Raw genomic sequence first — 27,458 nt, 5'->3', positions numbered from 1 at the left:
ACCTCAAATTTCACTTCGTGCTTTCCTCAAATTTCACTTCGCCTTGCATCGCGTTTTAAGTTATGCCCCAAATTTCACTTTATGTTGCGTTGTGTTCTGAATTTAGCTCTAAATTTCACTTCGCATTGCATTGTGTTCTAAGTTGAGCAAGACATCATTGTGTTCTCGTCTCCGTCATGTCATCGCTTGTCTATGTCTCCATCATCACTCGTGGCCAGGGTTCAACATATCCAATCGTTGACCAAGGTTCTAAAAACCAGTGCGCAAGTCTGACCTGCTTCAAGAAACCAATGTGCAAGCCTGACCTACTTTAGGAAACCAGTGCACTCGGGGCCTATGTTCAAACCAGTGCCCTTGTTGGAAGGGTTCATCACTTCGTCATTAAAGCTAGGTGTTCTAGTGAGTTCATCAGAACACCATTGCTCATGGGCCATTACCCATCTTTGCAGTGCATCATATTCTGCCCCAACATGCTTCAAGGGCTTCAAGGGAGGAAAAACATGGACCTCTTCCAATATTTATTTATTTTTTAGTATTCCCTAAGAATTTCTTCTGTGTGTGATGAGGATCCAAACTTTCACTATCTGATCTGAATGAAGATTTGGTGGGTGTAGTGCTTCTGCCTTATAGTAGTTAGTGAATCACCAACAAAAGCCACCATTTTCCTACAAAGGTTTTGTAGTATTCAATAGGCATCAAACTTTGGAATCTCATAGTTCTCAAAGTTATTTTCAATGCATGTATACTTGACTCATGTTTAATTTCTTAAAGTTATTTTGTTAAAGGTGATGATATGTAACACATATGTTTATGACTTCCTCTTCTCAATTTTAGGTTTGGAAGGAGAAGTTAGGTATCCTGAATTTTAGCTCTTCATCAACTCGTTTCCCTCTGTGGGAAGGTAATAAGATCCTAACTTATTCAAATCAAATTCCAAAGGTATTGTTTAGTATCCATTTTGAGTCCCTAACATTAGGATTTGAAGAATTCAATGTAAGTTATTTAATCTACATTAAAATGTGTGTTCTGTTTCTTTCTTAGGGAATAAGATTTCTCTGGTTGTATTTGAACCCCTGTCATGCTTCGTGTTACCTATAATACCCGTTTTAAACTTGTAAATAGTGTTTTTGATGAATTTTCAAAGGATGCATCAAATGAGATGTTTGCATATGCAGTTAAAATCTCACATAACAAGGGATAATGTAGCTTTGTTTTATAATGCATAATAAGCCTAAAAATGGATGTGAAAGGTTTAAGAAGCTAATAGAGTTTGGAGCCTTATAATTAAAAATAACTTCTTTATGTTTGTTGAGTGTAATAAGTCTTAGCCCGACACTTTTATGTGTAAGTTTGTTGGCTAGTGAGGCTCATTATACTTATGTCTTTCCACTATGAGAAATAACTAAATGGGTTTTCCAAATTTTTCAATATAAGAAATTTGTCCATTATGATCCAACCAGATTGACACCACTTTAAATCTATTAAATTTCTAAAGCCTATTTTTCCTAAATCTTCTATAATGAGTTAGTATTTTACTTCCATTTATTGTTTGATTGACCAAATATCAATTTTGAAATTCTAGATTGTTTGAAACTGGTGAAAAGAAAGTCAATTAACAGTTAAAGAAATCATTACAATTGTTATTCTTTAGCATAAATTAACATTCAAAGAGTTCTTTCATAAGAGTGTTTTCTTTTTCTTTTTTAACCTCTTTAGAATGTGATAATTTTATATCAGGTTTCTCGTTATGTTTACCATAACCAACATATTGAATACTTTCTTTTCTTGAACTTTCTTGGCAATTTGCTTTAATAAAATCAATAGGAAAATTTCATTTCTCATTATGTTTGCTTTCATAACCACCAAGTTTCATGAGGCAAAGCTTTCATAACCAGTGGTTGTCAAAATAGAATCAATAGTTGGGAATACTTGATAGGAAACTTTGTTAAACTTTTTTATCCAATGTTCATCTACTTTTATTTATTCTATCATATTTCTAGCATTCCTTCCTAACCTATACCTTATGTGCAAGTTTTGGGAAGAAACCAATTGAACTTATCTCTGAGTGTTGTACATATTCAATAAAGCATCAACATTTTTTTATCTTGTCATCCACCTATTTTAACCAATTATGAATGACATATTCAATTGAAAACCTACTTTTCAAGTGACACATACACACACAAAGATTGAGCTTATGGGATGGCTTTCTCCTAAATATAATGAAGAGTAGTAAGATAGTGGGGTAGCTTGAAAAATGTCATTGTTATGTTATGTCTGAAAAGAACATGTCCTTATTTGATCTTGTGAAGGGTCAAAAGTGAAAAAAAAAAGTGGTTGGCCTACAGGGACAACCTAACTCTATAGACCCATTTTTAGGTAGTCCACAGATACAAACATGCCACATTACTTACCATAAAAGTAAAAGTTTCCAAATAAACTATTTCCAACGTATTAATCAGTTGTTGTTGTTGTTGTTGTAACTAAGCTTGAGAGGTTTTAATTCTCACAAGGCCCACTACTTGTTAACCAGAAAGTAAGGAACACAATACAACAAAACACAACATCCAATGAAATATCTCAACCACTATTACAATCTCAAGTCTTCAATTACAACCTATTATCTTATGTTTATTGAAAGATTGAGGGGCAACAAAATAAAAAAGGTAGAATTAGGAATGAACCAAACCTACTTATATCACTTTCTTTGATTGTAGATTATATATTATTGTGTTGTTCAAGCTACTTATAGTTGAAACAGAAGCAAAAGGACAAGAAATAAAATAGTTATATTGTGAGTAATAATTTGCCAATTGTCCATATAACTGTCATCCATTCTGTATATTCATAATATTCAACACCTTTTTGGTTGCACCTCCTACAACTACAACAAATACATATAACTTATAAGGTTGAAGGGTCACCAATTCTTTTTCAAAGTAGATGACTAAAGAGGCACATGAATATGATAGTAGTGGTTGGTGATAATGAAGAGTAAAAATGAAACAATAATGAAGAGTTAAACACAATTCACTAATAAGACTCGGTGCGAAAAGCTAAGTGAATAATACAAAATAATAATTCATCAGTGGATCCATACACTTGTAAATTACACTTATTATTAAGATAAGATCGTCTATACAACTAAACTGTCTAAACGTTCTCATGTGTTTTGAGGCTTAACAAACACCATTAAACGAAATGCACATATGACAATGTTATCACTAAAATATAAAAATAGTTAATGAATGAAAATACTTTGAAAACTAAGTAACTTAGCTCAAGTCTTAGAAAAACACCTAGGCATAAACTGGACACAAACGATTCTCAAGTTAAAGCGTCAATGGGAGTCTTGCTAAACAAAAATGTTGTACTATACGAGATAATAATTAGTCAACTCTCAATATAGTTAAAAAGGTAAAAGTGTTAAGACATTATTTTTGGAAAACAATTTGAAAGACATCTTGTGATAGAAGACATCTTGCCAAACGCACTTGCTAAATAAAGCATAATCTTAAAGTGTTTACATAGGCTAGACGATACTATGTGTTAAATGATCCCCTTCATCCAACAATGAAGCCTTCAATCTGTTGCTTGGTATCTTAGTGTGAAGTTCAAATGATAAAATCCTACTTGAATGGTAAAACATTTAAAAAACACTTTATTATTTTGAACGAGCATTAAATGTCATTAAATTTTCAACATTTAAAAACAACAAAAGTGATAAGGGATAAGACATATCAATTGCATGCACATCTAATCTATTTTGTGCAGATTGTTTATTACATGCATCCACCTGCTCCATCCTATACAGATAAGAAGTATATGTTAGGAACAAAGAAGACATTCATAGAAGGTTCCCTCCATTAGAAGTCGTGTTAAATAAATAGTACTACCAACTTTTATCAAAGTAGAAAAAGAAATAGAATAACATTGTCTAACAAATATCTTTGTTAGAAGCCTTTAAATAGAAGATGAGTCGAAAAAGGAATCAAGATAATAGCATATAGAGGGAAAGAGCATAAGCAAACATCGTCGAGAGGAAAGATTAGAAAAGCACACAGACTCAAAAGAGAATATCTGAGAAGAGAAAAAGCTCAAGATTAGAAACACTCTCAAGCTTCATTGATTTAGAAGCTTACTTTTGTAAGAAGAGAGAAGAGAGAAAACACTCAATGAGTCTATCAGATTGAATTGTATTGAGCACGTATCCTCTCTGTGAGAGAAATCATCTAAAGACTTATAAGTTATTTGATCGATTGCACATTCTGAATAGAATTCAAAAACTTGTTGATTAACTCAGTTGAGTTGAAAGATTACTAGGAAACATATCAGGTTGATACCAGAATTTTCTAGTGGAAACCATGAGTGGGTGAAACTCAACTAGATGGTGTATCTAAAGGATATCAAAAGCGTCTAGGGATACCAAGAGTGGTGAAGAATACTATGTAACTAGGAGTGGGTCAAACTCAACTATTCAGGGTAATAGTGGTTACTTGGGTGACTAGGGATACCAAGAGTGGTAAAAATACTCAATTGTAATCTTGTTGAAGATTATAGTGGAACCCTCTAAGGTGTTAGAGGAGACTAGATATAGCTCAGGTGGAGCGAACCAGTATAAAAATGATTGTGTGCTTATTGTTTTATTCTCTTTAAATGCTTCTCTTACAATCCTATAGTTGCCCTTTATTTTTTTTATATAAAAAGTTCTTACAATAAATGACTTTTTGTTAAAAAGGAAGTTTTATAAAAACATTGGAGCAAACAATCCTTCACAACTAAAATGCACAATCCTTAACAACTAAAATGCACTTGAAATGAATGTTTTGTTTAAATTGATTTCAAAGTTGAGCAATTAAAAACTTATGTAAAACCTTTGATCATCGACGAAAGTGTTATATCATAACTGTTGCGAAAAAGTTTTCCAATAATACTTCCAACCTCTTTCTAGTGTTTTCAGGCACTTCACTTATGCCATTCATTATTTACCTTTAATATTTTTCTCATTTTAGCAAGTTGGTGATGCAAATGAGCCCAAGTCTCCTCTAGGTATAAAAGAATCATTTGGTGCTAGCAACATTTATGGAGTTTATGATGTTGTTTTAGGATGAAACTATATTTATTCTATTATGGATTTTGAGTAATTATGGATTAAGTTGTAATTATATTTCAGTTTAATGATATTTATTTGAACACTTTGGTAAAAGAAGTTTGTCATGTTTTTTGTCTTCATTATTGTATTTGAATCTTATTGCAAATAAATATTGTTGACAAAAATATAAACACCTCAAATGTTGACATACATTGTCATGTAACGCGAGCAAAATAAAGTAGTAAACCGACAAACTAAATAATACAATCAAGGGAGGTTAAAACCTCCACCGTATAATTATCAATTTGAATAAGGTATTAACCCACAAAAAAATGAAAAAAAAAATAGATGTAATCTTTACAATAAAATAGTTGAAAACAAAGGAGGTTTCAAACCTCCATAAATTAATAGTCATTAATAGAAGAGGTTAAAAACCTCCATAAAAGAACCTTTGTAATATAAATCTAATACCAGGGATCATAAAAACCCTCCACAAATAGATTGTGACAACTCTTACTATGCACATATTAATTTACGGAAGGTAAAAACTCCCACAAATTGGCAAAAACACCTACATAAAGTAGTATTTTTTATGTGTAGTGGCTTTTTGGAAGGATGTTCTAATTTTATTATGTCTCACCATTACTTGATTGTTCATTATGTTCCAATAATTGCACAACTCTCTTATATTAAGCATATTCTTCAAGTTTTAATGAGTAGCTTCCACCTTCCAAATTTAATACATAATCAAAATTTTTGGAATATTTATTATTTGTAATATATAAATAGTTATACCTATTACTTGTTATATTTCTTAAATTATCCACCTTATTTTTTTATGCCTTAAACGAACTTTTCTTGTGTGAAATTAGTCACACATCATTCATATATTCAATAGACAAATTCAAAATGTTTAATTAAGTCATAGCATATTTGGAAAGAAAAAAAACCATAGCATTAAGTCATAGCATTTTCAGAAGGACAAAAGCCACAACACCTAAGGTGTCCTCCAACCTATTCAGTTTAAAATATATGTCACATTTTAGAAATATTAGTAAATGTTACATTTCAATTATTGATTTGCCTTGTGATATTTGATATGCATACTTCAACATTGTACACTTACTTTATACTTATGACATATTTTGGTTATTCTCTTTCAAAGTCAAAAAGATGTTTTTAGCTTCACTTAACTCTTTGTCATGTTAACAAGCATAAATTGTTCATTAGTTTGTAATCTCTCAACATATGCATAACCTACTTATGTATACTCAACTTATGATTATGGTATCCATAAAGTAACTTCAAAATTTATCTTCCATCATGGTACACTAATTTACCATAATTTAAATCAGAAATTTCCTCATCCTAGTTACAATTAATTGTAAATCCTTTTGTAATGCTTGATTTGCTCATCTCTGTCACAACTTAACAACACACGTCTTTCTTCCTTATTAGTTATTAGTTATATTTAACCTCAATATAACAACGAAAATTAAATTATATGCTACAAACTCATTTAAGCAAGTCATCTCACGTACCAAACACATACACAAATACCTTACAACGTCAACATATGTCACTTGTTACATTTTCAATATAAATAGACAAATATCTTTGTTTGTTTGTTGTAAAAGCTTTACTACAGTCCCTTTTAAAAAATTATTTTGTTATTGAATTGCATTTGATCATATAAAATACTTCAATCATATTGGTCAATATTGAAATCATAAGGAAACACTAGAAAAAGGGGATAAGGGTTAAATATTGTTTCAAAACATTTCTCAAATCAACATTTAATAACTATTGCAGGGATTAGACGGTCTGAAATAGTAGTTTGATGTGTGTTCTAAATAAAACATTTAAGAAAAACATTTTAAGCAGGAAAAACAATAACACAAGTATTCTATACTACTTTACTCAATTCTGAGCTACATCCAGTCTCCCTCAAGAACTCTTGAAAGGTTTCACTAATCTTATCCAAAATTACAATCGAGAACAAACAACTCCTGATATACACCGACTATTCTAACCACTTTTTGTACCTTAGTCAATCCTAACTAGTATGAGTTTAACTACTTATGGTATCCAAGTATTCTAACCACTCCTCGTATCAACCCTAGGCAACTATATAGAACGTTTAACTCTCATGAGCTAAAGAATACAAGTGTTTTAATTCTCTTTAGAATATCCAAACACAATTAGTGTTGGTTTACAAGTACAGATTATGATAACTCTAAATAAGAGGATAAATATTATACAATGAAATATGAGAACTTGTGGAGTTCTTTCTTTTGTTCTATGAACAAACTCAGATAATGTAACCTTATTGAGAGAATAACAACATAACGATACAATGATAGCAAAAAGTTCTTGTTTCTCTTGTGCGAATCCTTCATTTATAGTTTTCTTCGAGAGATGATCGTTACTCAGAGATAGTTGATTTTCTTGATAGTAGGTGGCTTCTCATACAAACACTAGTACAAAAAAGGATTTTAACTTGCGCATTGGACATCGGTTTCGTTGTAACCGGAGAAAAAAATGGTGTGGTGACATTTTTGTAATTATCGTAAACGTATATGCCTCGGTTCAAAAAGAATTGACGCCTAAAACTGGTGCGGTGGCATTTTTGTAATTATCACAAACGTATATGCCTCGGTTCAAAAAGAACTGATGCCTAAAACTGGCGCGGTGGCATTTTCGTAATCACGCAAAGGTCTATTACCTCGGTTGTTTAAAGAACCGAGGCATAAAAGAGTTACAATTTTTATTTTTTATTTTTTTGAGAGGGTTTAGGCATTAGTTCTTTATAGAACCGAGGCCGTAGACCCTTATTGCCTCAGTTAAAAAAATAACCGAGGTAATAACATGTGTTTAGGGTTAAATTTTGTTTACACAGACAGAAGTTGCGCCGCTCCTCTCTTTTCTTCCATTTTCTTTCATTGGCGAGAGGGGGGCTTCCTTCCTCTTCTCTATTCTGATGGAAGCGGGACAGAGGGATCATCAATGGCGCGATAGAGGCGTAGCGGAGACGTGGCGGGGACGCAAGGGCACGGTGGTCGTGCTCGTTCTTCTTCTTCTTCTTCTCTCCGTTTTGATTCGTAGTGAAGGAAGAAGCGTCCTTCTGTCCCCTTTTTCTGATTTCGATTGGGTTGTTTTATGTTTGATTGATTCTATGTATGAGTGGTGGTGTTTGATTGATTCTAAGTAGGTGGTGGTGGGAGCGCATCGTTCTCATTCTTTGTTCTTCGCAGTTGGGAATCTTTGATGATGGTGGTGTGAGATGGAGCGGTGGGCGTTGATGGATTGCGGCCAACGGCTAACAACTCACCTAGCGAATGGTGAAAAAAAACTCACTACTGCCTTGGTTGGATTTGAACCGAGGCAAAAGCACACATCTTTTTGCCTCGGTTCAGAACCAAGGCAAAAAGCATACCCCTTTTTTCCTCGCCTGTATATGCCTCGGTTGCGGAACCATTGCGTATAAACGAAAATAACCGCTCTCGTTTCCCTTTACTGTACTAGTGAAAGATATGTACTTTTTTGCGCCTTGGGAAGAGAACTATTGTTTTTCATAGTTAGAGCTTGTACGACTATGGTAGAACATAAAGCTTTAAGAAACATTCCAGGAATGTCTTCATATTTCACGTCCTTTTGATCCTCGTGCACTACGTTTGAGTATATCTTGGTATTGTCAATATCTGCACAGATAAAGAGAGAAAAAGCAGAGTAAACAAGGTACAATACATACTGCATTTAGTGATATATACATTGATAGAGTGTTGAAGCATGTTTCATAAAACAAAAGTTTAGTGAAAGTCTGAGCTTTTTCAAGTAGTGACAATTGATAAGATATATATTGTTTATGGCTTCTTTCACTAGACGCGCTTTTGTCAAATGTTGTTTAATCTTTAGTACTTGACACGTCATTGTATGTCTTAAAAGCCTTTAAGAAGAGTACACTGTATCTATATGTTAAACTTCTCTAAATGATATTTTGTTAAATGTTGTTTTTAAACTTCAAAACTTCGTGATGTTAGAAAATCTATTCTTTTTAGATAATCTTGTCTCAACAAATATATCGACTTTGTTTGATATTTTTCTCTAAAATTGATTATCTATTTATGCCAAACGTAAACATCATTACTACTTTACATAAATAAGCATGATTTACATAAATATAATAAATTCACTACCATTTAGAACATGTAATTCGTAAATTAAAAACCAACTTTCAAATTAGAAACTTTGAATACAGCTTATGAATTTCATAATTTTGAATTATAAAATCTGAAAATTTTCTGGTTAGAGACTTATTTTATGTTACTCAATAATAGTCATTATCAAACCCAATGTCTAAAGGAAGACAATTTCTTCCTATAACTCCATGTACCTGTCAACTTGGACCTTCATAGAATTGTGAAATGTTATATTTACCATCATTTTCACTAGTGTACCCTTTTTCCTCTTCTTCTTCCTTCACCTTCACTAGCACCATGTCTACCAGCATCCCTTCTTCTTCCCCTACCTCTACCAAAGCCCATTCCTTCACCTCCATTAATGCCCCTTCTCCTTCCGGGCATTTAATCATGCACCTCCAAGGCTTTCAGCTTACACCTCCAATTTTTCTTAAAATGCCTATTATGTCCTACGAAAAAATATTTAATGAACTTCAATATCCGATTGAGCCACTATCGAATTTCAAAATTCGATTCGATCTTCATCGGATTTTAAAATCTGATAAATGAAGAAACAATCGGATTTCGAAATCCAATAAAGACTATCGAATGTCAACCCAATAAAGAAACTATCGAATTTCTTAAAATATTTACTATTTTTATTTTATTTTTTAATATAGCTATTATAATAATATAAATTATATTGTAATAATTATTAAAATATGAAAATATATTAAATTATATTAAAATATTCAATTAAATTAAATATTTATTAAATTTTAAATAAAATATAAGTTTTTTAAAAAACATTGTTAATCAAATTTCAAATTAAAATAAATATATTAAATTAAAGTTTATATTATTATTTTTCATTTCATTTTTATTATTATTTTTATTATTACTACTACTTTTATTTTAATTAGTTTTATTTTATTTTTTAATATAACTATTATAATAATATAAATTATATTTTAATTGTAACATCCCAAAATATAGCATTTAACTATATATTAGTCATCACAAATCTAATATTATAGAACAGTTGCACAATATAATATAAAGTAGAAACTTAAAGTTATCCCAAAAATAACTATAAATTTTAAATTTTATATACAGATGGTCTAAACAAAACTATTTACAAAGCTACTATATAAAATAATACTAAACAACAACATCCCCTCCATCCAGAGCCTGCTCCAATGAAACCTCATCTCCCTCTGCTCACACCCATATGATGATCATAGCCAACCAAAAAACATAGCCACATACAAACACAAGTACAAATAGAAGGATAATCTAGAACAATTAAATATCATAATGCATACAAAGTTATAAAAGGATTCAAGCAATGTTATAATACATCAAATATCATAATGTATACACCTAGAACAATCAACTTCAAACACATTAAACATGTTATGACTTAGACTCAACTGTCCGGACTTAGAATGATCGTCAAGTTATGGCGGGTCGTGCACTTGTGGTGGCCTCTATTGCTTTGCAAAGCCATTGTCAATGGGTTTCACCCTACCACACTCACAAGGTTAGTCTATTCCACGCCTTGGATCATACTAGAAGCACCCAAGACTAAGACCTCCTGCTACTCTTCACCACATGTGTCAATCATCTCTACTTGAGAATGAAAGGCCATTAGAGTTCATGATAACCCCCAAGACTGAGCTCCCTCCATTCATTCTAAACAATACTTGAATCTCACCAAGAGATTCCACTTTGGAACTTACTTACATAACTTTGAAACCATTACTTGGAACTACATACTTTGATAATCATATCACCTCATAAATTCTCATACATCGTTCAATTATGAATTAAACAACACTCAAAGCCAACCAAAAATAAGAATGAAAAGAACAAGCAAAGTCTTGGACTAGTCGCTCAACGACCAAGCTCGTTAGGCGACCATAGAGTCCTCTCACGCAACGACCTAACTCGTTGTGTGAATACATAGACAATAGATCAGACCTCTCAATCTCTCGCTCAGCGACACAACTCGTTGTGCGAATAAACTGACATTAGTCTCAAACCCCAACCTCTCGCTCAACGACCCACTCGTTGTGTGAATAAAATGACAATGATCCAGAACCCCAACTCTCTCACTTAACGAATCCACTCGCAAGGCCAGACCACAAATAGTGGTCTAGACCCTCAACCCACTCGCCCAGCGACCCAACTCGTTAGGCGAATCCATAGATAGTGGTCCAGACCCTCAATTCACTCGTTAGGCGACTCCACTCACTAGGTGAATCCACAGACAATGGTCCATACCTTTCAACCACTCGCTGAGCGACTCCGCTCACTCAGCGAGTCTGGATAATTCTACAGCACCAAACTGCAGAATTTGCAACTTGGACCAAACTTGACCAATTTGATATATTTTTCCTAACTTCTAATCCTCCTAGATCGTGTTATATGCTCAATTAAGCTTGGAAAATTGTGTCTAAACCATCCTAAACTCATTTTAAAGTGTTTACTAACCAAATTAAACTTCAAAATCTATCAAACCTCAACTTATGGACCCAAATTGAATTCTACCATTTTTAGCACAATTCCAAGCAACTTAGGGACTCTAACAAGTCTCAAATGACTTACCAAGACTATCCCAATTGATCATTTGAGCACCTAACTCCCAACTCAAGTGTTCACTAGTCCATTTTCTAAAAAACTAGGTCTAAACAAGAATAAACTATACCTACTCATCACCATACATTCTTATGAGAATTTCTAACATATCTAGAAGAGGGGAAGACTGGCAGAGCATAAATGGGGTTTGGTTTTGCAGATCATCATCCTAAGTGGTTGAATCCAACCTGAGGTATGTTATATTATAGATAGAGATCTCGATGCTGTTATGTCTCATTACCTGTTTCGTGACTTTCTTTTTTTAAGAAGCGCAAGACCCTCTTTCTTTTACGGTTCTCGTTTGCCAACGACATTGAAGCAAGCAGTCTATGTCCTGTCTATCTAGCCAAGGAAGAGCCAAGACCCTTAGAGAGGGCATGAGATCAGTCAAGTCTAGGAGAAGGGAAGGTACCGCCTTTTAGTTAGTAACAACTTGGTAAGGGATCAAACCTTGTCAACTAAAAGTTATCCAAAACGTACTCGTGAGGAAAGCTAGCCCCCCTGTTTAGCTGCTTACTCTTGAATCAGATATGTGCGTGCAATTGAGAAGGAAGCAATCTCACATCCAACAAAGCTCGGTGTAAAGTTAAAGTAGAGGTCAAGAGATGGATGCCTTTATCTATCGGGGTCAGCTAGAATCTATTTGTTTTCTATAAGAAATATGAGTGGATGCCCACTGACTGTGACTCAAAGTCGGATTACGCTTTCTTCATACGGGAATCTGGGGCTTAGGAAGCAAAGGTGCCATAGGTAAAGAAGTTACTCTCGGGGGAGAAGTCTTGTTCCTATTCCTAGGGCATTGGGATAGGGGATGGACAAGTAGAAGGTGAAGGCAATAGAATAGTGGGGAGTCCCCGTGATCGAGCTACAATCAGTTCTTGGCCTTTTGAACGCGTTGGTTCATCACTGGATATTCTAGGAAGTCCACTCACTTATATTTTTTAGAAAGCCTTAGCATTGGCTTTTTAAGGGGAAAGGGCAAGTGTCAGCGAGCCTTTGAGGACTTGAAGAGGGTCGTGATGGAGGAACCTGTATTGAGGTTGCCAGACTATATTGTACCTTTCGAAGTGCACACTGAAGCATCAGACTATGCCATTGGAAGAGTATTGGTACAGGAGGGACACTCAGTAGCATATGAGAGCCGGAAGCTCAACGAGACGAGACAGAAAGACGCGGTCCCAGTCCTATTGAAAGAGATAAGAGCCATGGTGCATTGCCTGAGGACGTGGAGGCACTACGAGCCTGGATCACTCCCGGTTTATATCGGCAATCTTAAAGAGAAGATACCCCAGCTGATTGTCCAACTAGCGGAAGCAAGTCGGGAACTAGAGCTGGAGCGAAAGAAGAAGGAGCTATTCTTGAGGATTGCTGAAAGCAAGGACAGCAGGCTTACTGAAATATTTCATTCCCTGGTTAGCCAACTGCGGGAATGAAAATAACCTTGCTTGGCTAGCCGTTTCGACCTTATTCGTCGCCCTCTTCTTTATCAACCAGTCTGGCGACGAGTTTCAGTATAAATCATTCTATAACCACCTCTTTGTCTTTAGATTTGTATTTCTTTTTTCTTTTGTCTCTACCTAAGTAGAGTAGAGCCACACCCTCTATGAGCCCTTTCCTTCTTTATTTTATGAAAGTAGGCTTCTATTTTCCTCCCTTTAAGTTCATTCCCTGCCCTGGGAGAAGAATGAAGAAAAGCAGCTAAGTCGCTAAGAGATGCTACTTCTTTTTCAACAACAACAAATTCTTCCGAAGCTGAAAGCAATCTAAGAGTAGTCCCTTGGGGGCGGGGAATGCCGAAAGCCTTTTTAAAGAGAATGAATGAGCTACTGAGATGCTTGACCCGGATTGAGACATAGAAAAGAAGATTGTAGCCTTCCTGATGGGCGTGGGCTATGGGCTTCAACAGCCTAAGGCCTCTTCTCCGTATTTGTTATAAAGAAGGAAGTCCTTTGTCCGACATTAGCTCCCTAGAACAACAACTATTCCCCTAATTGAAGTCCGAAGAAGACAATGAGCCGCATAGGCAATGACCAAGTCAAATTCTTATGATGCTGTGAGCACACCCTCGAAGAAAAGGAAAGCTGGCTAAGAAGTAGTCCTTCCTTGGGTTCCACAAAATCAACTCTCGCTAGAAGCTTCAGAATCCTCAGCGTAAAGTGAAGTCTGACATGAAGAGCAGCCAGTTCTCCGCAACAACATCTTCAGAAGGTAACCCCACCAGAGCTACAGCTTAAGTCCCAGATGGCATTGGCAGAGATAGAATAAAGCTTCTCGAAGTCTAAATACATAATCATTATCGCCAACAAATGCCATACATATTGTAATTCAATCTACCTCTACTCTCATCGGGGGGATCCCTTATCCTTTTTATATCCTTTTTTTCTCTTATTATTAACAGGTCTTCCCCATCTCTTCTTTTGCTTCAATTCTAGAATTATCCCGGAGAGGGAGCCATGCACTTTTGAATAGTAGATAGGCTCCTCTCTTTTATGATTTACAAAATGGGCTTTCTCAACATAATAAGAATGTTTTTTTTTCAGAATTGCAATGTAGTATAAGCAGAATAAGAGTAAGATCAGTATGACAAAAATATATGGGTGTTCTTTGAATAAATGGTATAGATCGTCCCCAACTTGATCACGATGGCTTGGTTGGGAGTCCCCTGCATCACAAGGAACAATCGTGAGAAATAGCCATTCTAATTGATTAGCGAAATACCATCTAACAAAAAAATCAAGGGTTATGGTTTTGACCCGCTCGATCCATTGAAATGGATTGGAATCAGGCATAGATAAAGTCTTAGCAAAATAAGGTATCCAACAATAAGTAGATTTACATCGAACACTACTTGCAAAATATAAGAAATCATGCTTCATAAGGATATGAATCTTAGGACTATTAGTCATGAGATTTGTATTTGATACAAATTAAGTAAATAATACAGGACTTTTTTCGCCTTACATCAGCAAAGGTCGCACCTTCCTGTTGGCTAATCGAATGGAAATCCCATCTCATTTCCGATTTGACTGCCTAGACTGAGCAAGCAATATCTTTGCTGTCTCCTAGTGGAATTAGCAGACTCCGACATGAACTCTGAAACTCTGATTGTTGTTTGGAAGGGTTGACATAGATTGCTATGCTAATCCGTTCTCTGATCAAGACAAAAAAAAAGGGATTGAGATCAGTGTGTCAATAGCATCAATGAGAGAAGAAAGGACACTCTCCATCATGCAATGAGAGAAGAGAGATGTACTGAAAGCATGATCTCTCTGACTTCTCCAATTGAGAAGGATAACCAAATCCTTCTCAATTGTTTCACTGCAGATAGCATCCAAAACTCGAAAATGTAACAAAACTCAGATGCGGAACACATGCAAGATTGCACTAGTCATAGAGAGAAGACAACCAATCTAATAGAGAGCAACCAGTCACAACAAGGAAAGCAAAGAGAGAAGCTAGTCACAGGTAAACATGCACTGTCTCTAAGCTCGATTGACTGGCCTAGTTTCACTCGGAGATAGAGACTAGTTACCGAGCCATATCATACATTCAATCACATACCAAACATCATATAATATACTTCACGATCACAGTTCATCATCATACATTCCAATTCACACACTTGATTACTCCACATATACTTATAAGACATAATCTCATTCAACTAGTCCAAGATTTCTAAATTTTCTAACATGCACAATTGACGTTAAACAAAGTAAAATCTAGCTTCTCTTATCTTAATAGAACTTTCACCACCCTACAAATCACTAATCGATGATTGGAGACAAACCTTAGAACCTAAATTAAGTCAAGAATTGAAGGAGAAGACCACTTGACACATGCAAACAGAAATCCATGCATGATTAAGAGTCAAGAAATTACTAAGAGAAAAGGGAATGAAACTTACTTGCTCTAATCAACAAATTGATCAGTCAGATAGGTAGCCCTAGACACCTCCTGATCGTCGAATATATAACTTAGGAGTAAAAAATCTTAGAGAGAATTGAGAGGAAATGAAGAGAAAAGATTTAAAGAGATAGACGGTATTTTAGATAATGAGACAAGTTTAGAAAATTCTATTTATATTATAAAGTTATTTTATAATAAAATATTCGGTCTTGTTATTTTAATACAGCTACCAACTCTAATACTCTATTTTCTAGGTTCTTACATTAATCATTATTAAAACATGAAATATATTAAATAATATAGAATTTTAAATGAAATGAAATTATTATTAAATTTAATTTAATATTTTAATATAATTTAATATATTTACATATATTAAATGAGATTTTATGTTATTATTATTTTTATTATTATTATTAGTTTTCTTTTATTTTACTTTATTTTAATATAAATATTAAAATAATATAAAATATTTTAATACTTATTAAAGTATAAAAATATATTAAATAATATTATTTTTTTTAGTTTAAATTAATTCATTATTAAATTAAAAGAATTAATAAATTTTTTAATCGGATTTCTGTTAATCCGATTAACAATTTTTTTATTTAAAATTTAATAATTATGTAATTCAATTTAATATATTTAAATATATTAAATGGTATTTTATATTTCTTTTTACTTTTTCTTTTTATTATTTTTGTTTTTCTTATTTTGATTATTACTACTTTTATTTTAATTATTTTTATTTTTATTTTCTTAATATAACTATTATAATAATTGAAATAATATTTTAATAACTAGTACGGACATATATTAAATATAATTAAAATTTAAAATTAAATTAGATTATTATTAAATTTTAAATTTTAAAAAAATTAAAAAAACTTGGTAATCAAATTTCGAAATCTCATAGTTTAAAGGGGTGTTCTGTATTTAGAAAGAGAAAAAATTAAAAACTCGTAAGACATGAATCAAAAACAATAGTGAAGATTGAAAACTAGAAATGAAAAACTGTGGTGCACAACGAAAACATGGAGTGGAGCGAGTAAAACCCAAGAGAAAATATTAAGGGTGTTGCTCCCTCCACCACCACCCTATACTTCTTTTACCTCCTCACACTATTTTAAATACAATTATATCTTTAAATTAAAAAGATTTTTATTTTACCCTATTTTAAATAATTTGAAACCCTAATTTTACTTTCCAAATCCACCCATGGAAGTCTCCTCTCTTTTCTCCATTTCCGTTTCACATCCCCACTTCCCGCACTTCCATTCTTTTTTCTTCTCAGTTTTTTTTGTTTGAAAGCTTCCATTGCCGCCATGGTGTAAAGGAACATCGAGAACGTCCAGAGCATCAACCAGCATGAGGAAGTATACATCAACCAAGGTGACATCCTTCAACACATGTCCCCTGATAAAACAAACCCTAAAATAAAAAACGTAACCTTTAAACGGAGTTCTTCAACGGATGTCAACATTGCATCACTATACTACGAGAGGGACACTACACCACTGTTTGATAATTTTTTCCACCACCACCAATCTTTGTAACTTGTAGCACGAAAGAAAGAGAGAAAAAAATATAATATTAAAATGTACTTGTACGAAACTAGAATAGATTATCAGTGAAATAGATTATGAATAATAACCTTAAAAATAAAATTTTATTAAGAAAAAAATAATAAAATTTTATTAAGGAAAAAATAATAAAAATAATAAAGGGGAGGTGAAGGGAGTAAGACCCACGTATTAGTGGGCTGATGCTGGTGTAGTACCTTATCGTTCCTGTAATTCCGTTGTTTGAGACGTCGTTCGTTCATCTAATTTTCTCCTAATGGCTACCGTCGCTCGCAGCTGAACTCAACTCAAATCAACTCTACTCTATTCCTATGCAAATAGTTCCTAGGATTTCTAACTTCGATTGATCCCAGGTACTCTTGTTTTGCATTAGGTTTACCTTAGCATCTTCGAAATCTGGCTGGCATTTTCGATTGTGTTTACATGTGAGAAATATATCTTCGTTTGTTCGTTCCGTCTATGACCTTTTTAGGTTTTCCATTATCTGATTGTGCTTCTTAGAGTGAGGTCTGAAGTAATTTTTTCACCACTATCATGGCCGTGCTTCCCGTGCTTTCTATGATTGAGGATTTTAAACGAATTAGGAGATTTGTGTGAGTCAGTTTGGGTAGGTGGGTTAGAGAGTGTAATTATATCTGGATTGTTGAATTATAAATCAGAACAATGTTTTCTTTTGTGCTTTGGTTTCGAGGACAACTTTAGCAAACATTTTTCTTTTTGGGAAAACCATAGTGCATTAAGTTCAGCAGACTTTGGGTTTCCTTCTATGTTGCAAATTTTGGCGTTTCTATTGTGTTATGCTGTGTTCTGTGTCTGAGAGTGGTGGTATGAGTTTGAGAACAGCGGATAGTGTTTCCAGCAGACGATGTTGTTCCTATTTTGAACTTGGGCCATGTTTGGACCTGTAAACTATGAAAAGATAAAACAAATTAAACTTAAACTTCACTAATCAGTTTAAAATCAAATTATATACTTCAAATTTTACAGAGGTTATCTGTTAGAAATATTATATCTTTTATCTTTCAGTTTATCTTTCAGTTAGTTTGTTATTATTTATTATTTGTATTTTGGGCTTAGCCCATATTTCTTCTATTATAAATAGAGAATCCTATGTGTGTTTAACACAAGGGAGATTAATCCTAAATATAATTTTCACTATATTTAACATGGTATCAGAGCAGGTTTTCTGATCTCTTCCGGTGGTCTTTGTTGTCTGTCGGCGGCCGATCGTCATGGTCGCCGGTAGCCCCTAAAAATATCCAGAATCAGAGACAAGTCTCCTAGAAACCACTGCCTCCTCTGAATGACCGGACCTCCCTCTCTCTGTTTAGACCTTCCAGAGCAGTCATTGCTGGCATCGAAATCTGTCCTCTTCTTGCCGCATGCTTCTGCATCTTCGGACCTCCTTCTTCTTTCTGCGTAATTTGCTGTAGAGGGTTTCGCCTCTGTATTGCTGTAGAGGGTTTCGCCTCTGTATTGCTGTAGAGGGTTTCGCCTCTGTATTGCTGTAGAGGGTTTCGCCTCTGTATTGCTGTAGAGGGTTTCGCCTCTGTATTGCTGTAGAGGGTTTCGCCTCTGTATTGCTGTAGAGGGTTTCGCCTCTGTATTGCTGTAGAGGGTTTCGCCTCTGTATTGCTGTAGAGGGTTTCGCCTCTGTATTGCTGTAGAGGGTTTCGCCTCTGTATTGCTGTAGAGGGTTTCGCCTCTGTATTGCTGTAGAGGGTTTCGCCTCTGTATTGCTGTAGAGGGTTTCGCCTCTGTATTGCTGTAGAGGGTTTCGCCTCTGTATTGCTGTAGAGGGTTTCGCCTCTGTATTGCTGTTCTTCCTTTCTTATTGTATTTGCCGCACAGATCTGCTACGTCTCCTTCATCCACTTCTGAAGTTGAAGTGTTTATTGCCTCCTTCTCCGCTGCTCTCCTTCATCCACTTCTGAAGTTGAAGTGTTTATTGCCTCCTTCTCCGCTGCTCTCCTTCATCCACTTCTGAAGTTGAAGTGTTTATTGCCTCCTTCTCCACTGCTCTCCTTCATACACTTTTGAAGTTGAAGTTTCACAAGCTTGGTTCACACTTTTGAAGTTAAAGTTGAAGTGTTTATTGTCTCACTCTTGAAGAAAAATCATCTAGTTCAAAACCTAGTTTAGTTATTTCAAGCTTGGTTCATACAATTTGTATGCTCCAGCTTGAGGGGGAGTGTTAGAAATTTTTTATATAAAAAAATAATATTTCTTCTATTATAAATAGAGAATCCTATATGTGTTTAACACAAGGGAGATTAATCCTAAATATAATTTTCACTATATTTAACATTATCTCAGTTAACTTGTCCAAAATTTGAGACACTTCTGACGATTTTAACTATTGGGGAAGTTCAATTTATTTTACTTTTTATTTTCTTCTTCTACAAATGTTTACGGAGAAAGTTTATCCTACAGAAATATGTTTTCACTTACTTTACTCACTTGTTGCCTATAGTCACCTATTTTCTGTCAGGTACCTTGTCCTGAGAAATTTGGAATGAATGGAGATGACAATGTCAGCAACAACTTGTTACAGTATGATTAGATTCAGTGATGTTCTCCGGACAACATTTGTGTCACCATATCCCAACAGAAAGTGTGCAAAAAGAGTATTGAGAATTTTTTCCACGTGTGCCTCACCAATTACATCTACAGTTGACCCTATCATTGTCCACTCCTCTCAATTTCAAGTATTGGCTTCGAACCTTTCGGCAGCCAATGTCCCCCAACGGTCAGAGGAATGGTTTGCCCTTCGCAAGGACAAGCTTACTACTAGCACATTCAGCACTGCGTTAGGTTTCTGGAAAGGGGGCCGTCGCGGTGAGCTGTGGCACGAGAAGGTGTTTGCATCAGAGGCACAAATCATGGAAGTTTCTAAGAATAGCGCCATGGAATGGGGAACACTCAATGAATCAGTGGCTATAGAACAATATAAAAAGATCACAGGTAATGAAGTGAGCTCAATGGGGTTTGTAGTTCATTCGAAGCAGTCTTATGATTGGCTTGGTGCGTCCCCTGATGGGGTTCTTAGGTGTTCTCCACAAGTTGGACTATTAGAAGTTAAGTGCCCTTATAACAAGGGCAAACCTGAGGCTGGCTTGCCTTGGTCAAGCATGCCTTTTTACTACATGCCTCAAGTGCAAGGGCAGATGGAGATAATGGATTGTGAGTGGGTTGATTTGTATTGCTGGATGCCAAATGGAAGCACTATATTTCGTGTGCTGAGGCAGCGTGAGTATTGGAACTTGATACATGAGATTCTACGTGAGTTTTGGTGGGAAAATGTGGTTCCAGCAAGGGAAGTTCTACTGTTGGGACGTGAAGAAGAGGTGAAATCATATAAGCCTGCATCTACACACAAAAAGACAGGATTAGCTATTGCAAAGAGCATAAAATTGGCTAGTGAAACAAAGCTGTTATGCAGAGAACTTGCAGGCCATATTGAATTTTTTAGTTGATTCAAGTTCAGAAGTAATTCGTTAAGCTATTGATTCATTTTGCATCGAAACATTTTTACTCCCTTTCATGTGTTGGTTGTTTTGTGAGACAGATTTGGTGCCTAAACTGGAGGGAGAAGTTGCAGGTACCGTCTTTGGCACCCAGTCATAAATCTAACACCATTTGTAGACAGTGCTCTTCAAATTTAACAACATTTGTACACATCTCTTTAGATTATTGTTTCATTCATTTCTTTTTACAGATGGACTAAGTGGGTGAATTTTTTTTTAAGGAAATGCTTTTTGAAAAAATAATTGATGTAACTATTGTTAAGCTCTGTAAAATATTGTTAAACAGAATTTAATTTCACATAGACATTTCTTGAGATGCACATGAGAGAAGAAGCAGAAAAACCATCATTTGTTGAACAAGATTTTTGGCAAAAAGACCAAGTCAAGTCGGTATTATTAGCCGTGCAAGAAAAACTGGTGAAAAGATTGAGAATTCGATTTGGTTATCTACTAGAAAAAGGAACACATGCACTCAATCCACACTGACACGACTAAAATTAAGAACAGATATATTTAAAGCAGCATCTATTTATATTTTATAAATCTAACGTGAGAGCTGATATGTGGATAATTATCCTATGATTATAATTTTCATCATTCTTTCTGACCATACTAGCATTTTGATCGTTATGCCACTGGTTTAATTCTCAACACTCATAATTATTTTACACCCACCTCAACATTTTTTTTTCTCTCTTTAGCTTTTCAATAAAAAAAAGTTATCAGATACATTCTTTAGATTAGATATTCATTGCTGTGTAACCTTTCTAGCTCTATCTAATAGCAAAAAAATATAATTAAATCTTGTAAAAGCTTCGTTTCTTGTCATAGCTTTTATTAAATTGTATTTTCTATTTTTGGTAATAAAGTTAAGACATGCTCTGAAATACCTTCAATGACCTTTCAACCAAATACTTGTTGATTTGGATGAAAGAAAACAAATCATTGACATCTATGAGTCATTTATCTAAATTTTCTCAAATATATTATAGATTATAAACTAGATGTGGTCGTTTATTTTCAATAGTTAACTTTTGATGGTCTAGTTTTAACAACCTAGTTCGATTTTAGTAAGACTTGAACATATCTATTGCTTTTATCACAAAAGAAAAAAATAAAAATTGTTTTTAATAAATAACACTTTCATCTTGTGTACAAAATTCAATCTACTAAAGTATACTTTAACAGTAATGTCTACTTGTATATACTTATATATGTTATAAGTAAACATTAAAACATATCAATATATTATTTACGTCTGATTGTTTTCTCATACTCGCTTTCCATATATTCTATACTATCATCATATTCCCCTCCTGACAAATGTTAGGTTTTGATACCGTTTGGTAATAATCTCAATGTAAGTGACTAGGATAATCTATATAGGACAAAATGGTGCCCCCATGGCTTAAACGTCCATTTATAATTATCTTCAATCCTTACCAAAAGAAATTACTATCGTAAATGGTTGAGGGATAAGATACTTTCATATATTTAAGATCCTCAAAAGAGGCAAGTATAGAGCATACTTGCATCTATATGGGCAAGAGGTGGTATAAATTATATATTTTAGACTTTCAAAAAAGATAAAACTTAGAATGAAGACATAAAAAATATGTTATAATTAGATTTTTAGTCCTGATATCTTACAAAAAGAGGAGGATTATACCATTTATAGAGAGACCTATATACACATATTCAAATTCCAAACTAGACTATGAACTTCATACTTACATAATTTGGATTCCAAAACACATTTAATAAAACTTGGAATTTGGATAAAGTAAAAGAACAAGACCATGTGTAAAACAAGTACAAAACTAAAGAAACAACAAAGACATATGAAAGTTTTTTACTTAGTAGGATAATGGGTCCACCACTAATTAGATTCTTTTCACTTATTATGATATGACATATGACATATCATCCTAGTCAGATCAAGTGGAGACAACAATTCATTTGTTAAGTTTCACTACGAAGTCATACTTCCTACTAATGGGTCCGAGTAAGGATATATCTACTAGTGGATTATCATTTCATTCATTAAATCTTCATTGTAATTATGTACCAGATCTTCAACCTTTTGAAAGGCTTCATCAGGAGCATAATATTTGTTACAAACTTGAAATCCATTATATGGTGAGTGTTGTCCTTTTCTAGAATGATTCTGTTTAGGGGCCAAGAGTTTATGGGTCTTTGCAAAGAGTTTGTAGGATTAGAATTAGGGGGTTTAGGATGAAATTTGTTTACTTCACAGAGATGTTGAGCCAACAAAGTCCTGTATCTTTCATCTAGTGGATAAGTCTCAATGTTCCCCACCTATAAGCTTCATTTCTTGCCCACAACTGCCCAACTAAATTTTTGAAATATGAAGGATGGATGATAAATATAAAAATCAAAGAATTGAAAGAAGCTTGAGGTAATCTTCTATGTTCTTCAAATTTTATAAATCTTTTTAATTCTTGTTTCCAACATGATAAAGAATAAAACCATTCTAACAAGGTCCAATAGTAGTAATTATCTTTGTTAGGATCATTGAGAATATCGTAAGCCATTTTGGTATGCAAAGCAACAGGTATGGAATATTGTATAGTATTGTACCAAATTAACCAAAGAGTTAATTCACACATATCCCATCCAACATCACAGAAAAATTCAAAGACTCCTCCAAATGAGATTTCTAGGTTAAAAAAGTTTGTAGTGGAATGTTTGTATTTCATGGTTTCATGGAGAAAATAAAAATACCTTGTCTTGACATATTGAAATATTTTAGCAGCAGAAGTTGTTGATAACCCTAGAGGATAGATTTTTTCAGTTTTTCCCTTTAAAGGTAAAATGTTTTCCCATGAATATAAGAAGGAAACCATAGGAGGATGAAATATACTAGATAATTTCCCTAATCTATAAAGGAAATTTGTGATCAGGGTATGGTTTCTTTTAATATGCTTAACTGAGAAATCATACGTGGAAAGCCAATCCTTCAATCTGAGTATCTAAGGCTCTAGAGGAATCTTGTTTTTTTTAATTTGAGGATCTTTGGAAATGAAGAATTATCCATATGAAATTCAAAGTGATGACATCTCAAGTGCGAATATTCATGCCATGTTTTTTACTATAAATGCATCTTTAAAGGTGGTGTGACAATGTTTCTTTTTTTCTTTTTTTCTTCTTCTTTGAATTGACCACTAGAATGCCCACAATAGTATTTTTTGTTCTCCTCTTCTTCAATGAGTATTGCTCCCCAATAATAGACATTACATTGTTCGTGTATCGCAGCATGAGGGATAAAATCTCTAACATAATTGAGTATGCCTAGAAATTGTTGGATTTGTTTGATAATCAAATTCTGATCAGGAAAATTCAGAAGTTCTTAAGTATTAAGATAAGATCGTCTATAAGACAAGACCGTCAAACACCTTCATATTTTGAAGTTTAACAAACAACGATAAACGAAATGAGTAATTGACAAAGTATTATCTTTGTGAAAATAATATTGTTGAATGAATGATGTCGTATGAAATAAGTGTTATGACATCTGAATGAACAAAGAAAAGTTTTAGTAAACGCACTAAGACTAAACGATCCTATTTTTAATAAACGCGCTAGGACCAAATGATCTTCTTTTTAGTAAACCTACTACCACGAAGATGATTTATCATGAAAGGATCACTGATATTGTAAACGCGCTAATGTGACAATGTGCTACATGTTGTTTTTGGTAAATGCGCTAAAACTATAAACAACGCTCCAAAAATAATATGTTGAACAACAACTTCCTAAACACGCTCTGGTACCAACCAAAGATCACTAAACGATGTGCTAATTGTAAACGCCTTTTAAAGGCTAAATGATACCTTTATACTAACCGATGTTTTCATCCAACGATGAAACCTTTATGAATCAGTCCTTGGTATCTTTTCAAAAGTGCTTAACCGATTTACATGTATAGAAAAATTTACAAAGTTGTTTTGAACACATAATGCAAAACATTAAATGCACAATGTTTCAAACAACAAAAGTAATAAGAAAAAAGATATATCTGTCAGCATACATTTCTACTATATTATGTGCAGATGCCTATTGCACGTATCCACCTGCTCCATCATGAACAAGTTAGAAGTGGATGTTAGAAACAAAGAAGACATTCATGAAATGTTCTCCTCATCAAAAGTTGTGCTAAAGATTTCGTACAACCTTCTTTGGTTAAAGTATTACAAAAAGCATGTCTGCTTTGACATGTTGACTTCAACCTATGACTGCTACCTACGAAAAAGACTATGAAGATTTGAAGATTGAAGACAAGCATTCTCTAACGAGTCTTTTCCCATGAATCCTATAAATAAAGATCCCTTGGAAAGAAGATCAAGAAGGATAAGCACACGAATAACGAAAAGTGAAACTCACACTCGTGCAAGAACAAAAACACTAAGAATACATTTCCAAGCTTCATAAAGTCATAAGCTTAACTTTGTAAGAAGAGAGAAAATCCTACAAGGTCTATTAGATTGAGTTGTATTGTAAAGACATACTCTCTTGTAAACAATCTAATTGACGATGCATTCTAAAGAGAATTCAAACATTTGGTGGTTAACTTAGTTGAGTTAAACGCCTACTAGACAATTGTTTAGGGGAAACCAGGAGTGAATAAACTCAACTAGTCAGCGTAACAGGTCTCACCACAGGATTGACTAGGGGAACCAAGAGTAGTGCTAATACTCAGTTCTAGTCAACATAACAGATGTTACCAGGATTGAGTAGTGTAACTAGAAGTGGTGCTAATACTTAGTTCAAATCAGCGTAACAGGTGTTACTAGGGTTGACTAGTGTAACGAGGAGTAGTGTTAATACTCAATTGTAATCTTGTTGAGATTATAGTTGAACCCTCTAAAAGGTCTTAGAGGAGAACTAAATGTAGCTCATTTGAGTGAACTAGTACAACATAATTGTGTGTTTATTGTTTTAACTTTACAAAACATCTTATTTAAAAAAACTATAGTGCTTACAAAGTTAACCATTGATAAACGCTCTTATCATCATACATTATTTTCCTTAAGAGTTGTCTTTCTTAAACACTGCAATAGTTTTGCTAAACGCTTGAAAAACACTCTATCTGTGAACATTGTGGTTTAAATAATGGTTTATAAATCAAGCGTCTAACAACCTATGTAGACCATCTAACCATCACTAAGTTTGTTAAACGTCCATCTACAAAAATGTGTTTTCATAACACTATTCAACAAACCCCTTTCCCCTTTCTAGTGTTTTCCTATAATTTCATTAAGGAATATGAGGTTGAGGTTAATAAGTTCCTTGTGAGAAATTCATTCCAAGAAAATCAATTTCCCTCTAGGCTAGGTGAATCTTTTTTTTCTAAGAGCATGATGCCATGTTGCTTTTCTATCTCAAAGAATCATTCTAACAATTTTTTTGGGAACAAGAGAATATGTATATAGATGATGTCCTTATCTAAAATAGGCTCAAAATTTTTTGTCAAGGCTTTTTGAACAGTGATAGGGCTACTTTTAGTACAAAAGGAATTGCCTTCCATTGATACTAGGCATTAGGAATACAAAAGGTCGTTCTATATCTATCTACTAGATCAATTCCCAATTCCCAATTTCCAAAATCCTTATTTGAGGTAAATCTTGGAGAAAATATTGGCTTTTTTAAGTAAAATGGGTAAAGATGATGATTTTGGAATAGGGAACTTATTATCCTTAAAAAAATTATTAAGAGGTTTGTAATCAATAAATAACCTTTTTTTCCTTGAAGTTTTTTTATATCTTTTTTCTCAACATAGAAAGCCTGATAGGCCCAATTAGATTAAGTAGGTTCTATCAATCCTTACATTATGAGTTCATTGAATTCTTTTCTGGCTAGTTGTAAATCAAATGGGGACATTCCTAGATGAGTGAACTTATTAGGATTGACATCTTCAGTGAGCTTAAAAGGAAGTTGAACGAATAATTTTGAATTTTTGATAGCCTTGTACTTCCTTTAGATCAGTTGGGGCTTTTTACAGTGAGAAAAGCCTTCGTATGTTTGTAAAAGATTTGAACTCATTTTTGAATTTTATCCCTAGAAATGAAGCTGAGGTATGTGGGTAGTAGAATAGATATGCTTTCCAACCAATGTATCTTTGACTAGACCACAAAGTCTAGGAAAAGCTTGATTCCAATGAGAGTTCTTGTGATAAGATCAATTTTGAAAAATTTTCCATCAACAAAAAAATAGGATACTTCTTTCTTCAAAATTTCTTTAGGCAAGATATCTGATAAAGTTAATTTTTACCATTATCTTAGTCATATATTATTAAGAAAATCAACTATTCTCTAACTTGTAATCTTTTTAGTCCTTAATTTCATCTTGATTTTTTAAATAATTACCTTTTGGGTTACACTAATCCAATTATACCACGAATCCCCATTTTTTTGTATCTAATTTAGTGATAGGAAGTTTTTGCATAAAACCAGAGAAGTTGGCAACCCAAAGAAAAAAGAAGAACAACAAAATACGAGACCATCAAGTT

The 27,458-nt window shown here is 33.8% G+C and overlaps 1 protein-coding gene across 2 annotated transcripts; it reads left to right on the top strand.

Annotated features, from left to right (window-relative positions):
• The first annotated feature begins 17,565 nt into the window (after positions 1 to 17,565).
• LOC124840150 (Restriction endonuclease, type II-like superfamily protein) lies at positions 17,566 to 21,119 on the top strand. Of its 2 annotated transcripts, none has more exons than XM_047316155.2 (2): positions 17,566 to 17,755; positions 19,894 to 21,119. In XM_047316155.2, the coding sequence occupies exon 2, from the start codon at positions 19,922 to 19,924 to the stop codon at positions 20,876 to 20,878; it is 957 nt and encodes a 318-aa protein (XP_047172111.1). In that variant the 5' UTR covers positions 17,566 to 17,755; positions 19,894 to 19,921; the 3' UTR covers positions 20,879 to 21,119. The 2 variants fall into 2 exon arrangements, with proteins under 2 accessions (XP_047172111.1, XP_047172112.1); XM_047316156.2 differs by having other exon boundaries at positions 19,876 to 21,119.
• The last annotated feature ends 6,339 nt before the right edge of the window (positions 21,120 to 27,458 follow it).

This window comes from Vigna umbellata, chromosome 1 (genome assembly GCF_029865625.1).
Source record: "Vigna umbellata cultivar VRB3 chromosome 1, Vumbellata_1.0, whole genome shotgun sequence".
Taxonomy (NCBI): domain Eukaryota; kingdom Viridiplantae; phylum Streptophyta; class Magnoliopsida; order Fabales; family Fabaceae; genus Vigna; species Vigna umbellata.
Note: the sequence above shows the minus strand (reverse complement) of the source record. Positions and strands in the feature narration are given on the sequence as shown.